Here is a 15,288-nt window from a genome sequence, read left to right on the forward strand (position 1 = left end):
TGAAACCCTCTTCAGAATTGTGAGGCTCTTCTAATTTTCTTTCGTAATCCTTCCCTCCTCTGCAATGTGGCAGATATTCAGTCCTCTTTCTCTGCAGGCAAACTCTCCTCCAGGGAGTGAGGCTTAAAGAATGTACAAAATCAAGCCCTCTTACTGGGTGTGACGGGGTTGCTCCACTCACCGCTGGATGGCGCCACCTTCTGGCGGTCCTGGGGATTAGCTCGGTGAGGCCGATGCCTCTTCCAGCAGTCATTACATCTGTTCAGTTTCTCCTCTGCTGCCCCTCTCTCACTCTCAGGTGCTGCAGCTATCATCTTTGTGACTCAGCCCTCCGGCTAGGCCACTATTGGGGTTTCACCTTCCGGGGACAGGAGTATCAAAGTTCCTGCTCTCCACTCCAGCGGTCTCAGGCAGTCATTTGTTTCACTTTCTCATGTTGCCACTCCCGCAGTGGCTGGCAGGGGAACCTGAGCCCACCGCTACTCTGGGTTCTGGTCAGCGACCCTCTGCACAGCCGCCCAGGTCCATTCCCTGCACCTTGCTACTTTTCCCTGAGCTGCTTCCATACCCATGCCCTCCCCACTTTTCTGGGTTTGCCAGTCTCCTTACTCTCTCCTTCCAGGGAGTAACTTCAGGCAACTCAGCTCTGCAGTCCCCCAGACCCACTTCCCTCTTCACAGAGAGTGACCACAGACTTCTTCCTTGCAGTCCCCTCTTCTTCCAGATTTCTTGTCTTTCATAGAAGCCCTGCCTGTCCCTCTAATTAGCTGCCTCCAGACTAAAGCTCCCCTGTTTGCAGCCTAATTAGCTGATTGGGCCCACCTGACCCAATTCAGCTCTTGCAGGGCCATCACACTTGGGCAAAAACTGTTTCTAATTTTTCCCAGAAATGTGTTATCCCCTCTACACATCTCTTCCTCCTTGTTTAGAAAGCAAACTGAACAAACTTCAGTTCAGAAATATTTTCTGCTTACCAATGTACTTGAATTAGATAGTTAGTAGCATTTCTTGGTATCAGAAGCAATAGAACGTAGCATCTCCTTCACACAAAGGCTTCTTTCTTCATGTAGTGTCTAGCATTGGCCTGTTCTAAATCTGAGATATCTAAACTTCGGTTTAAAAAACACCCAAGGTTCATGCTGCTGATTCAGACCCTATCTCACCACAGCCCAGGAGCTGAGCTCTTTATTTCAAGAGTGAAGCTTGAGTGGTTTATGATCTCCTCTGATATTTTCAAAAGGGATTTCTATACTTATTCACAGTTTTTTTTTTCCCTGAATATATCATCTTGTTCAGATATTACATACATCTGTCAGCAAAGATGGTCATTATTAACTCCTCAGTCCTATTACATGCCAGAGGTGGGCAGTTTGCCAGGAAACTGTGAGTCCCAGAGCGAGCATGGAAGGTTAGGGATGAAGTATACTAGTGCCAAAGAAACTCTATGCCAAGTGGATCTGTGTGGAACAACAATGATATCCAATGACTAGTTAAGTTAGCCACAGATGTGTTTTCCATAACACTATTTAAGAAGACATACAGTATCTTAGGGCTTGGTTCAGACATAATGATGTTCTAAAGTCAAATCAGATTCAAGCAAAATTGCATTTGTACTAGAGAAGCCTTTAAGGACTTGCGTAGTGTGATTCAGATGAATAGATGAATCAGATTGCTACACATTTTGCAAGAAGAACGTCTATGAGAGATGAGGTAAGGCTGCTGGCATTGAAGTGTGATAGTTTGATCTTGACAAGTTTGCTGTTTAAATTTTAGCTTTATTAGATTGACACACAGTTAACTGACTGCCTGACAGGCCATAAGTCTGAAGAAGAATCTCAGGATCTCCTGAAACTAGAAGCTTCACGGAATTGGTGTCTGTATGTTTTTGCACTTACTGTTATTGCTTATGGTATCCTCCCCGTTACATTGCCTTCACAAAGAAGTGTTTCTGAATTAGCCTCAGAGAAGGCTAATTATGTTGGCCTCCTGCTGAGGGCAGTGTGCTTGTATCCAGACAAAACCTTACTGGGTCTAGAATGCAGCTGAATGCTTGGGTACTATTACCCTTTCTCAGAAATTTCTAGGCAGGTTTTTTTTTCTTGGCATGATATCTCTAGCAATTCTTGGAATTTCTGGCCAACGTCAGCCTTGTTGACGACAAGCTGAGATTCCTCCCTACAGTGGAATCCTTGGCTTTGCTGTTTGTAAATCTGATTTTTAGTTCTCAGATGAGACCAATCCTGGCTAGAAATCAGGAGGAATGACAGATCAGTTACATGGTGGAAATTATGTGGGAAACTTAACTGGATTAGTTAATGTAATAGCTGAAGTAGAATGCACTTTCTTTTGTGTTTTTCTGACCTATTTCTTTATCTTGGGTTGGTTTGTTTGTGTTTTGTTTGTTTTTTGGATTACATGAATGCAGTGCATTGAAATCAAAGTATCAGAACAATATACAGAATAGATCCTCATTGCAACAAGATTTTGATAGTAAAAATAAAAACTGGAAAATAACACTGTTACAAATAATGTAAAAAACTTCCCCTATGCTTTTCGGGGTGGGAATGTATTTTACTGTGTGTTTTGTTGTGTTATATTAAGTGATTAATAATAGTATTGGTCAAATTTTGGTGAGAGGTCATTTTAAATTTTCCTTGAGTTTTCTGATTCATTCAAAACAGGGCTCAGATAGTAAATGTTTATCCAGGAAACTGCTAATCTCATTCCCTCTCTTCTTGCTTCTCTGTCATATATTTTATTTTAATCAGGCAAACTTCATCATTCCTCCCCATCCAGTTTCCTTTTGTATGTGAGCCTGGGTTCAAGAGATCTTGCATTCCTGTATTTAGGAATTTTTACAGGACTTGTACCAGGGTGTGTGTATATTTATACACACACAGATTTTGAGAATAACCATGAAAAATCATGGCTTTGTTGGAAGCATAGTTACAGGTAAAGCTGATCTGTGCATTCATTTTTCAGGTACGTTCTGATTTTTACACATTTAGGATAGTCTGGGTATGTTAGATCACATCACTTGATAAGAAGAGAAATAAGTTTACTCTCAAATAATTTTATTCCAGAAATGCTTATCCCTATGGATTTATTTCCTCTCTTCTTTACAGGGTTTTTGTGAACAGAAGTTTAGCAATGGAAAAGATAAAGTGCTTTGGTTTTGATATGGATTACACACTTGCTGGTGAGTTCCTTCTTGATTTTTATACCTGATTCTGATCAGTGCTTTGTCTCTTGCTTGTTAAGAGAAAAATAGAGATTGGTTGCTCCACTCCAGCTAGGAGGTGCTTGCTCAGTAGGCTGAAGTGCCGCCTAATCAGAGTATTTTCATTTCAGATGTTTCAATTACATCAACTATCTTGAAACCGTATTTGGTCCCAAAATATGTTGCCCTAGTCAATTTCAAATGATCTGGGGTCTCAGACAGAGCAAAGCTTACACTGAATGTAATTGGTGTCCTAGATCAGTGGTTCTGCATACCTGGTTGAGAGGTCTTCTGGGGGTCCATCAACTCATCTAGATATTTGCCTAGTTTTACAACAGGCTGCATAAAAAGCACTAGAAAAGTCGGTAAACACTAAAATTTCATACAGACAATGGCTTGTTTATACTGCTCTGTATACTATGCACTGAAATGTACGTACAATATTTATATTTAAATTGATTTTTAATTATATGGTAAAAATGAGAGAGTCAGTAATAGACATAAAAATACAGAAGTGTCACAGCACACTGATTTTGTAAGCAAGTAGTTTTTAAGTGAGGTGAAACTTGGGGTACGCAAGACAAATCAGACTCCTGAAAGGGGTACAGTACTCTGGAAAGGTTGAGAGCCATTGTCCTAGATGCCTGTTTGATTAAAATTACACCGTGATGTGAACCTGGCTGTAAGTGGTAAGCTGATTTTGTTTTTTATGCTGTGAGGATGTTAAGACTGTACATTTACCCAGCCTGGTGGGAGATATGCCTGTGAGAACCACTATCAAAGGGATCTTAATTCAATTGTGACTAAGCTTCCTTGTCTCCCACTCCTCAATTGGCTGAGCCTGTGTAATAAAGGTCAAAGGATAGGGAATATTTTATGTTTGTGTTAAACAAGTTAGTTGGAAAGCTTTGTACATTTCTGTACAGATGTACATTGTGCAGGGGCTATAAATGACCTTTTAGCTTTTTACATTTTTCATGCTTTACTTCTCCATCGCCCAAGTACAAGGAATGCAAATGCTCTGAAACTTAAGGTGGAAGATTGGAAATAAAACTGTTTGTCAAATAAATATATAATATATTCTCTGCATGTTATGCAAGATAAAGATTAAAAAGCCCATTGTTCATTTCCCAGGTTTGTATTGCAGTGTATATATTGTAATAATCACTGCACAAATTTCTATCCTCCCTTCCCACCACCATCAATGCCTTTGATATAAGGTATCTGATGTTTCTACTACACTGGATATTTTAATTTAATTTATAATTGCTATCTATACCCCTGTTCAAGATGAGAAATGTAAGCTAAAATGTCAAGGTTGGTTGATAAATGGGTCAGTGCAGGGGGTCAAGTCTGGTAATTTAGTTATTCGAGTGATTGCACATGTCCATTCCATTTCAGGTGTGCACGTGCCTAGTGCACAGTTGTTGGAGATTTTTCCCTCAACGGCACCTGTCAGGGTGGCACATGCACCTTCTGCTGCCTTGCGCCATAGCTTGAAGGTATGAAGGGCAGAGCCGACCCTTCCCCTCCCTCAGTTCCTTCTTACTGCCTGTGATGGTGGATGGAACGTGTGATCTAGCTATTGAAATCTCTCCCTCTCCCCCCGCCCCCCCCCCCCACAAATATTTGTAGCTAGTTGGTACTTGTTTCAGAAGTTTTAATGCCATATACTGTTCGTTAGTTACAGAAATAAGTTTTATTTTAAAGTGTTTTTAAACACTTCAGTTCCTGTTGCTGGGTACTGTTGACAGGGCGTGCCTTGGTCACTGGGTTTCAATCCCTGTCATTCCTGCAAGAAGCCAGTGTCAGTGGGTGACCTGCACTCCAGTTGCCTGAAGTGTCACGGGGAGACTCATGTCAGGTATTGGTCTCAAATTTGCAAGAACTTTAAGCCAAGAACCAAGAAAGGGAGGCTGGGCTTAAGTTTCTTCTGCTGGAGATGGTCCTGTATTCCCCCTTGGAGACTTTCCACTCGGAGAAGGTACTGAGCATGTCAGTATCCATCAGAATTGCTCCTCTGGTTTTTGATTGACCCTCAGGGCTAGTCACCCTCCCTGCTACAGAGGAAGAGGCACTGAAAGATAGCATCTAAGGGATCAGTATCCGATAGATCCGGGGTAGGCAAACTATGGCCTGCGGGCTGGATCTGGCTCGTCAGGGCTTTGGATCTGGCCCGCGGGATTGCGGGCCTCGTGCTGCTCCCGGAAGCGGCTGGCACCATGTCCCTATGGCCCAAGGGGGAGGGAGGGCAGAGGGCTCCATGCGCTACCCTTGCCTGTAGGCACCGCCCCCCGCAGCTCCCATTGTCCGGGAATGGGAAATGTCCGGGAACTGCGGCCAATCGAAGCTTCAGGGAAGGTACCGACAGGCGTGGGGAGCCCGCGGAGTCCTCTGCCCCTACTCTCCCCCTTCCCCCCCCCAGGACTGCACGGATGTGGTGCCCGCCTCTTCTGGGAGCAGTGTGGGGCCAGAGCAGGCAGGCAGGGAGCCGCTCCAGGTAAGTGGTGCCGGGCTGGAGCCTGCACCCCGCACCCCAACTCCCTGCCCTGAGCCCCCTCCCGCACTCAGCACTCCCTCCTGCACCCCAACCCCCTGCCTTGAGCCCCATCGTACACCCCACACTCCCTCCTGCACCCCAACCCCCTGCCCCAGCCCTACATGCATGGCCCTGCATGCAATTTCCCTACCCAGATATGGCCCTCGGGCCAAAAAGTTCGCCCACCCCAGCAATAGATCAAGGTCCCTGGCAACAAAGTCCAGCAAGCATGTGGACAAGGATGCAAGAGCGTGCATGAGGCTGAGGAGGTCTCTGAGGTAATCATCTGCTCAGGAGGGACTGTCGACTCTGGCATCAGCACTGGCATCATTGAGACCAGCCCCTGAAGTGGCTCCATGTAGTTAACGGTAGAGGAGACTATCCTAGTACCATCTATTCTGGAGGCTTATGCTGCAGCACAGGATCTGTGAGTCCTACTCATAGCTCCAGCATGGCCTCAGCAACATTGGTTTTCTGCTCTGCTGACCCTCTCATACACACCTCCATTGCCACTACTATGGTATGCAGACCTGATCTCTCAGGACCACGGTCGCCCTCCGACCGCAACCTGAGGCTCTCCTCCTGACTGCCTGGGTGCTCCAGGCTAAGGCTTCAAGAGGAGGTTTGTTCAAAGCGGGTTCCAGATGCACTTATAAATAGTAGAATGCCCTCTATTAGGTTTACTTACCCGGCAAAGTGGGAGTCACCATTTTGTCCCAGCAGAAAAGTGTTCCCCCAGTCCACGCTCCAATCCATCGTGTTTTGGACTATTTGTTATACCCAAAACAGTGAGGTCTTACCATTAGCTTCATCAAGCAGCTCTCAGCTTTCCCACCTGCCAATTGATAATCACTCATTTTCTCCAATCCTATGCCAGTTAGATTTCTGAAGGCTTTGAACTGGTTATACCCGCAAGGACAAGATCCTGGTTTCCCTTGAGACTTAAATATGGTGTTAACAGAGCTAGTGGGTCCTCCTCTTGAACCATTGGCTACCTGTTCATTACTCCATCTTTCCATGAAGACAGACTTTTTGGTCACAACTACCTCAGCCAGGAGACTAGGCGAATTACAAGCACTAGTTTCTGGACTCCGTATACGGTCTCTTGCAAGGACAGGGTATTCCTACGCCCTTATCCGAAGTTTCTCAGTAAGGTGGTATCTCACGTCCACATCAATCAGGCAATATCTTGATCAACTTCCTTTCCTAATCCTTACCGTTTTACCTGGACAGGACTAAACCTTTTAGGTCATCATCTCTATTGTTCGTAGCAATTGCAGACAGAGTCTCTTCCAGTCTCTCCTCGTGGATCTCCTGTTGTATTCATTTGTGCTACAACAGGGCTGATGTATCGCCGCTGAATAGAGAGCTAGTGCATTTGACCAGATCTCTCACAGTCTCTGTGGCTTTTCTGGCCCAGCTGGCTATTTTGGACATTTGCAAAGTGGCAACTTGGTCTTCAGTGTATACTTTTGCCTCCCATTATGCTATCTCTGAGGAAAATTGGGATGATGCCAGATTTAGATGTGTGGTCCTTCAGTCATTATTCAGGTAGACTCCGACCTCCAGATTGAACTGCTTGTGAGTCACCTGAAATGGAATAGACATGCAATCATTTGAAGAAGTAAAAATGGTTACTATCCTGTTCTGTGACTGTTGTTCTTCGTTGCACATGTCCATTCCATGACCCACCCTCCTTCCCTTCTCTATCAGAGTCTAACAGTAAGAAAGAACTTATGGGGGTTGAAGGTAGCTTTGCCTTTTATACCTTTGTGTTGTGGTGTGAGGCAGGAGAGTGTGCATATGCTGCCCTGACAGGTATTGCTCAGGTTAAATCTGACAACTGTGCACGGAGCACACACACACCTGAAATGGAATGGACATGTGCCACACATCTCAAAGAACATTCGTTACAGAATAGGTTGGTAACCATTTTTTACTGTATCAGCAGGTGAGTAGTGTGGCAGGGAAGGCCGCAGGGACAGCACTGAGGATCAGAGAAGCCAAGGGCCAGCAGCCACATTGAGGTCAGGAAAGCCTCCAGAGGCTCCTGGATAATCTATATTGGGTCTGGCCATAATCCTTGAGTGTCACATCTTAAGGTGATCAAATTTTCAAAATAAAAAATTGTGGCAATGTTGTTTTAGGATTGCAAAATAGTCACTCAAAAAACAAAAGTAGTTTTTTTTTAAAAAGTTTGTGGGTGCCACTTTTGCCAATTTCTGTCTCAGTAGCAACAGATACAAATTTCTCAGTGTGGAGGATTTTCCCAGCAACTCACATGTTCTGAATGAGGTTAGTATGAAACACTGAATGAGTGGTGTTAGCATTTATGGTGAACAAAAAGAACAATTTCGATAATCTCTATGCTCCTTCAACTGATCTCTCTAAACACTGTTTATCCCACAGAACATTCATTCCACTGGGCTGTTCCTGGTAAATGCAGAGCAAATTCTACTTGGCACAGCAAAATGACTTGAATGAACATGTACTTATTTAAAAAAAAAAAAAAGTTTTGATCGATGAAAATGAAAAATATGAACATTTTAAATGTCCTCAAAGAATTTTCTGGGGCATGATATGGAAAACTGAGACTATCCTAGCAAAGCCAGGATATAAGGACACTTTAAGCATGCTATGTCTAGTGCAGCTGGGGTGGATGTGATGCTATATAGTATGGAAAACAGAGAAGCATGGTCTGACCTGATGACTGGGAGCCAGAGACATTTTTGTTTCAACTTTGACATTGATGATGGCTCCCTCTGTGATTTTAGGCAAGTCACTCTGCTGCATTTTCTCCAACTCTACAAAGTGGATAATAATCCTTACTGTTCTCCCTGACCTGTGTGTTGTGAGAATCTGTTTAATGTTTGTAAACCACTTTGACAATGAAAAGTGCTATGAATGTCAATTTCTAAGTAGTATTTTCCTCCTTTTTCCTTAACTCAGGCAGACAAACTAATATAATCTATTCATCTTTTTGTATTTCAGCATCCTTTGTTCCCCACATGGCTAAACATTTTTTGAGTATTACTTGCAATAAATAGTGGAATCCACTATCCAGCTTATGGCACATAAGTAGACTTTGTTATTGTTTGCAGCAGGAGCTTTAAATGATGCATTCATTGTTAACTGATGTTGCATTTTCTTGGGGATTATATTAATATCTTGTTGTGCATAGCCTCGGAGCTAATATATTCCTGCTAAGAAAAGTTAGCCACTTGCATAAATCCATGCCTCTTCACATGGGCTTGGAAGCAACCACCAGCTTCTGTTTTGTGTATAGAGAGAGAGAATGTAAAAAGTTGTTTTTTAGCTGAGATTCAGCATCAGTAAATGACATCTTCATGCCAGTATGCTGGCTTGTGACCAGAATCCCAATTGGTGCATCTTCAAAGCCTGTACAGGGAAAGAAGTTGACCGAAGTGAAGGAGAAGGGTGTGGCATCTTGAAGTCCATCAGCCACTCAACTAGTCTTCTGCCTCTGCAGTCCCAGAAGAGACCACGGGCCTTGTTAAGCTACCTTTTATCATTAAATTTGCTTTAAAAAATCCCAAACACCCTCATCAGTGTGTTAGATGCCACTAAGACACTGAAAGCCTATACTTATGCTCAGACTTTGATTTTGGAAGGTGTACTGATTGCAGAGTCCTTTTCCCATTCTGTATCCTTGAGGACCATGATGTCAGAAGTAAATTGGTGACATTCATTCCTGGTTGGCAATCATTGCCTTTGATAGCTGAGACCTCAGGATTCTTCAGCCAGAGAACAGAGTTCTTTTTTTAGAACACCTCCAAATTGTCCAACTTGTGAAGGGGAGGAGGCAGCATTAGCAGCAGAAAGAACCCTATACACTATTTTCTTCTTTCCTTCTCCAAAAGCAGCGGCTTTGAGCCTGTACCAGCAAAATGAGGAAAGAGGGCTTTAGGCAAGATGCTTCCTACTACCAAAAAAGTCAGGAGAGCTTAACCCTTCTTGAACTTAGTTCCTTAAACAGCTTTGCCATCAAGATGAAAATAGTGCGTCTGTGGCCAGCTCCTTTACTCCAACTATGAATGTCAAGTATACAAGTATATGCGTGGGATACAGCTCATTTTACTGGAAACACAGCACTTCCATTTCAATTAGTAGTAGCTGTTGCAATATACTTACACTGCAGAGAGTATGTGTTCCCTAACCAGGATGATTGCCTGATCAGGAACAACACTTGGGAGATGACCGTAATTGACACACATTTGTCACCAATAGTCATGGTATCATCATGCCACATTATACTAAAATATGATTCCACCCAGTGTGTTCCTCTAAGGGGCTGCATTGGCAAATAACATCTTCCTTCCTTCAGGCAAGATGCTTGATGATTTCAGCCTTCACCACAGAGAAAAAACTGGTGTTATTGTACATGAAACTGTATATTTGCCTTCCCTTCTCATCTCAAAAATGTGTGGTCACTGTGTTTATGGCCCATGTTAATTTGCCTGCTAGGAGTGTAAATCAAAACAAAATAACTGTTGATGCACTTATACTCGCTTTCTTGCCCACTGAGGCTCAATGTAGTACCCTCCCATGCTAAGATGAAGGGTTCCCACATTTCTGGAAACTCAGAGAATCTTCCTAAGTTCATAAGTGTGTGACATGGAGTATCTAGAAGCACATACCTGTGTAGGATTCTAACTTTACAGGCTATTTATTTACACTTCCTTTCACTGCATTAGTTTTTGTTTGTATTGATGAACTGCATTATAATATGCAGCAGAAGGCTTTATTCAGGCTAGAGAGATAGTGTTTAGAATAAATTCCTAGACTTCTGGGACAATAGTGTGGTTATTTTTGTGGCTTGTGTATATAACATGGGGATCAAGTAGCAGCTTTTGGAAGCCTTGATGGGTTTGGGCCAAGCATGAGCTATGGGTAATTTCAGTGGTTACTTCTAGAGAAGATTAACAGAAGTCCATGTGATCAGTTATGTAATCAGCCCCACAGAAATCACTAGTTTTTTCTCCTGACCTTTCTGAATCTCAGTAGGGAGCCTAGGGCACTGTTTCTGAATTCTGCAATAGAAACTATTCTATTTGCTTCCTTCCTAACAAGGAGATAACATTACACAAGCATCAGGATCTATTATCTCCAAATAGACTTGAAGGGCAGCCATTCAATGAGAGCATATGGTGCAAAAACTAGTAATTTTGCAAGATCTTTATGTTTAAATCCTTAAATTAGGGAGATTTGAGGATTTATGTTTATAGCGCCTTTTTGTTTTGTAAATTGCAGTTTCTTTTATCCATCTTAATGATTCATCTCTGCTTATACAATCCAGCTCTATTAGAAGAACACTAATAAGTAGTAATGTTACACTGTTCCTGCCTTCCTTCCTGTTTGTTTTGTAGTGTCAAAACCATCTCGACCTGTCGTTAATGGAAATGCTGTTGGTGGTCTAAGCCAAAGATGCACAACCTTTCTCTGCTGTGGCTTCTAAAATCAGATCTGTCCTATGAAAGAGCAGCTGCAAATGGATTGCCAGACTTTCATTAGCATGGCATTTAAGTGAGCCTAAATAGTACAGTGAAGGGCACTTAGAAATGTGAGAAAGAGAGATCAAATTTAAGACAGGCAGAACTTTACTTGGCTATTTTCTTCTGAGGGTGAGCTAAACATTTAATGAGCAATATTGTCAGCTCTGGATCCAAGTAATCCAGGAGGCCTTGGCATCCCTAGGTCTTAAACAGGGCAAGTTGCATGATGAGGTTACAGAAAAGTGTCCCTTGATAGAACTTGACGTAAACAAGTGAGGATTTTAAACAGATTGTAATTTCATACAAAGTCACTGGCAGATGGAGAGGGAATTAGTAAAGACCAGTTACTCAGTCGCTAACCACCTTCTACAATAGTTAGTCTTGTTGAAAGTTTTATCATACCTATGAGATAAATTATACAGTAGGCAAGATGGTTTCATTCGGGAAAACTGTCCCCGTACTTCAGTCACTTCTGCCCCTATATTGGGTGGGAATTGATAAGAAAGTCATCAATAGTGAAACCTGTTTCAGTGAGAAAATGAATGGTAAATGAGACTTACATCATTTGTGCAGTATGTTGAAAAGAATTAATACTGTACTACTGTAATGGAGTTAAGTTTGTGTCCCAGAAGCATTACAAGCTTAAAAGTAAATGCTAAGATTTGTTATATTGCAGACTAGTTACAGAGAGGTTCTCACACTGTAACTTATAGGTATATCAACACTTCCATTCTCATAGCATCACAGATGTTAGAGATGGAAAAGACTTCTTAGGTTGTTGTGAGAAGTTGCCTTTCCCAACCTGATCTAAAACACAATTATGTGTAGAGTCAGTACTCATCTCTTTCCTAGGGTTAGGCTTTATTAACAAAGAATTTAAAATTAATGAAGTCCTTCATCAGGACTGTTCAACTTACAGCTCTAGAGAGCTATTCCTACTTTCCTGATATCCAGCTGTAGTCCTGAGCCACCTGACTCAGCAAATCAGGAGCCCCACTTAACCCTTTACCAGCAGGATCAACTCCTGTTAACAAGACGCAGTGTTTCAGGTAAACGTTGCCAAATGGTTTGTCATTTAATCTATCCAGTCAGCGTGGGACTGTTTCCTATGGTGTATTCATTTTCCTGGAGCTTGTGAATTTGCAGTATAAAACTCCTACAAGGTGAATACTTGATATCAGATCCTTCCCATTTGATCACCCACCAACCACTCCGGAATTGGCACATCAGAGCAACTGCCTCTTTTACTGGATGTGAATTCCGATAGAGCCCGTCTACACCCAGCAGGTGGGGATAGCAACTTTCTGTGCTCCGTGTAAGACTGACTGACTGCTGCCTCTTCAGCACAATAACTATTTTGCGGGTGTAGCTTATACCCGTTCCCTGAACGAAATATGCTGTACCCGCAAAAGGACTGTTTGGCTGGCATAACTGCAGCTACAGTGGGGCTTTTGCCGACATAACAATATCAATTAGGGGAGTGATTTGTTCACACACCTAACTGGTGTAGTTATGCCAACAAAACTTCTACGTGTAGTTCAGGCCCCAGTCTAGCCCAGGGAGTGGAGGCTCTTAGTCATTTGAATGGACTTGCCTTTTAAAATGTCACAAGCACTGGAGACTGGTAACATCTGAGACTGTAAAAAGGGGCACTCGAAACCAGTTTACAGCAGCTGGTTCAGAATATAATGTATCTGATTTAAAGCAGGTTAAATGATATTTTCTCTCTCTCACACACACACACACCCTGAGAAAGACCCTCTGACGCTAAAAGGGTCTCACTTACATAATAGGCTAATGTTCTGTAAAGTTTCATATGTTTAAATCAAACTCTCGTTGCATTACACATAAACCGGTGTCTATTTTTCTTTTTCCCTTTTTTTTTTTTTTTACATTTATGTAACTCAGTCAAATTGGGTTTGTTTTTTAAATTGATATGCAACTGGGGTATGCATAGATGAGCAATTCCAAACCCACTTTCAAAATACATTAAAGTTAATGGAGTTTGAAACATCTTCTGTGTACACATGTAGAATAGAGTTTTCCAATGAACTTTGATAATGTTTTTTATAAATACATTCAAACTATAATATTACACAGTAAGCTGGAAGGATGAAGAAAGGAAACTGTCTGGTTGTATATTTAATATATGTAAATACCCATAATAAAGATTTTTTACATGCAGGAGAACCTATCTCTAGAGAGAGACTCCACTAACAGTATAGCATAAAAAGTCCCAATCTGTTTGTAAGGGACACCAGATAAAACCTTCAAAAGCACCTAAGTAATTTAAGAGCCTAAGAATTTTGACTCTTAATGGGACTTTGGCTCTTAAGTCCCTTAGGCACTTTTGAAAATGCTGCCCTCAGTCAATTTGAAATCTGTTCATTTTTAAATGAATTAAAAATAATTTTAAGTCCTACACCTGCCCCAGATTCCCCTTCAATTTTTTGTGGTTTTACAACCACATCTTATATTTTAAATGTTTTTCTCTCCCCCATGTTGGCTATGTCAAAGACCCATACAAATGAAGAAACAGATTCACTATACAGTGTATATGGTGCTGGATTGGGACTCAGGACATTGTGTTCTATTCCTGGCTCTGCTGCTGGCCTAAATGCTTAACCTTAGCCAAGTCACACCACCACTCTGTGCTGCAGTTTCCCCATCTATAAAATGGGGCTAATGATACTTGCCTCTTTGGTAAAGTGCTTTGAGATCTACAGATGAAAAGTGATATATAAGAGCTGCATGGTGTTGCTATTACATAGGGAAGACAGTGAACTGGCTAGTTACAGTGTGCTTCTGAGTACACATGCTAAACGAAAGAGTTGCAGACAAATTTTTTCCCTCTAATCTCTTCCAAATGTAGTAATTTTAGGTGGTGTGTGTAACAATCATAAGTAAAAATATTCAGACAAAAGTGTGATATTTAGGTTGATGGTTTCCCTTTAGTTCATCATGTTGTAACAATGGAAAATAGTGAAGTTGTTTTTTGGTGGTGTTCAGTTGCTTTTCTAAATAATGGCCATTGCTTTTTGTAACCAGCTCTCTACAGGTATGTACAACTTCATTTCAGGGTTGTGCTACCTGGATTCTTTTTCAGAGATTATTAAAAATGGAAAAGAAACGGGGGCTCCTAGGGAGGCTGGCTGACTGCAACTGAAACTAATCTGGCAAAATTGCATCTACAAAATCAGCTGAATATCTGTTGTGTGCATGTAATCAGGTAATTGCACGTCAGCTACCTGTTTGTGTATTCACACTGGTGCACATGCAGCTTGGCAGGCACAGGTTTTGAGGCTATTTTTAATAAAGTAGCATCTCGTGATTTGAAACTAGAAGCAGGTCAAAGCTCTGATATTTCTAGTCTACTTTGGGATGGTTGGTTGGTTGAATACAGGCAGCATTTCAATAGCCGTTTTATCAGGGTTGTTTCCATTGCTGCTTTTAAGAGTTGACTGCTTAAAGTTGTGTAAAACTGCACACTGAGATTGGAAGCTGTGGATTGTAATGTGTTGGCACCGAGAATGGGGCATGGGAAAAGCACGTGTTGCTTGTCATGGTGTCCAAATAAATCACCAACTGACAAAGTGCTAATCTGCAAGGTGTCGTTTCTTCAAGAATCAGAATGTCAGAGTGAAGCTGTTGAAAGGGTAGCACTTCACTAATAATGTGCTTAAAAAGTTGCAATAGTTTGCTCCTTGTTCTCCCAGTCTGAATATAGCTGAAGACCTACATTGATCAGCAGCTTCTCAATACCCAAATAGTTAGGGTCTTATTCTTGCTGGTCTGATAGAAATTACGATGATGATACTTTCCACGTGCAATAGAGTCTTTTATCTGGGATCTAAAGCACTTTACAAGCTTTAATTGTGCTTCAAACACACCGTGGTGTAGGGCACATATTGTCATTTGTACAATGGAGAAGCCAGAGGCGCAAGTACACTGAAGGCTTGACTTTCACAAGTGTATGTGCACAATTTCCCTGATTATGCTTTGCAAATCACTTATTT

The 15,288-nt window shown here is 42.0% G+C and overlaps 1 protein-coding gene across 2 annotated transcripts in view; it reads left to right on the top strand.

The window, feature by feature from the left end:
- The window catches only part of NT5C2 (5'-nucleotidase, cytosolic II), an 84,223-nt gene that overhangs the window by 35,671 nt on the left and 33,264 nt on the right, over positions 1-15,288 (top strand). For both annotated transcript variants that reach the window (XM_077823250.1, XM_077823252.1), the window contains exon 3: positions 3,126-3,199. In XM_077823250.1, coding sequence (XP_077679376.1) covers positions 3,126-3,199 — 74 coding nt within the window. The remainder of the gene's footprint in view (positions 1-3,125; positions 3,200-15,288) is intronic.

This window comes from Eretmochelys imbricata, chromosome 7 (genome assembly GCF_965152235.1).
Source record: "Eretmochelys imbricata isolate rEreImb1 chromosome 7, rEreImb1.hap1, whole genome shotgun sequence".
In the NCBI taxonomy this organism is placed as follows: domain Eukaryota; kingdom Metazoa; phylum Chordata; order Testudines; family Cheloniidae; genus Eretmochelys; species Eretmochelys imbricata.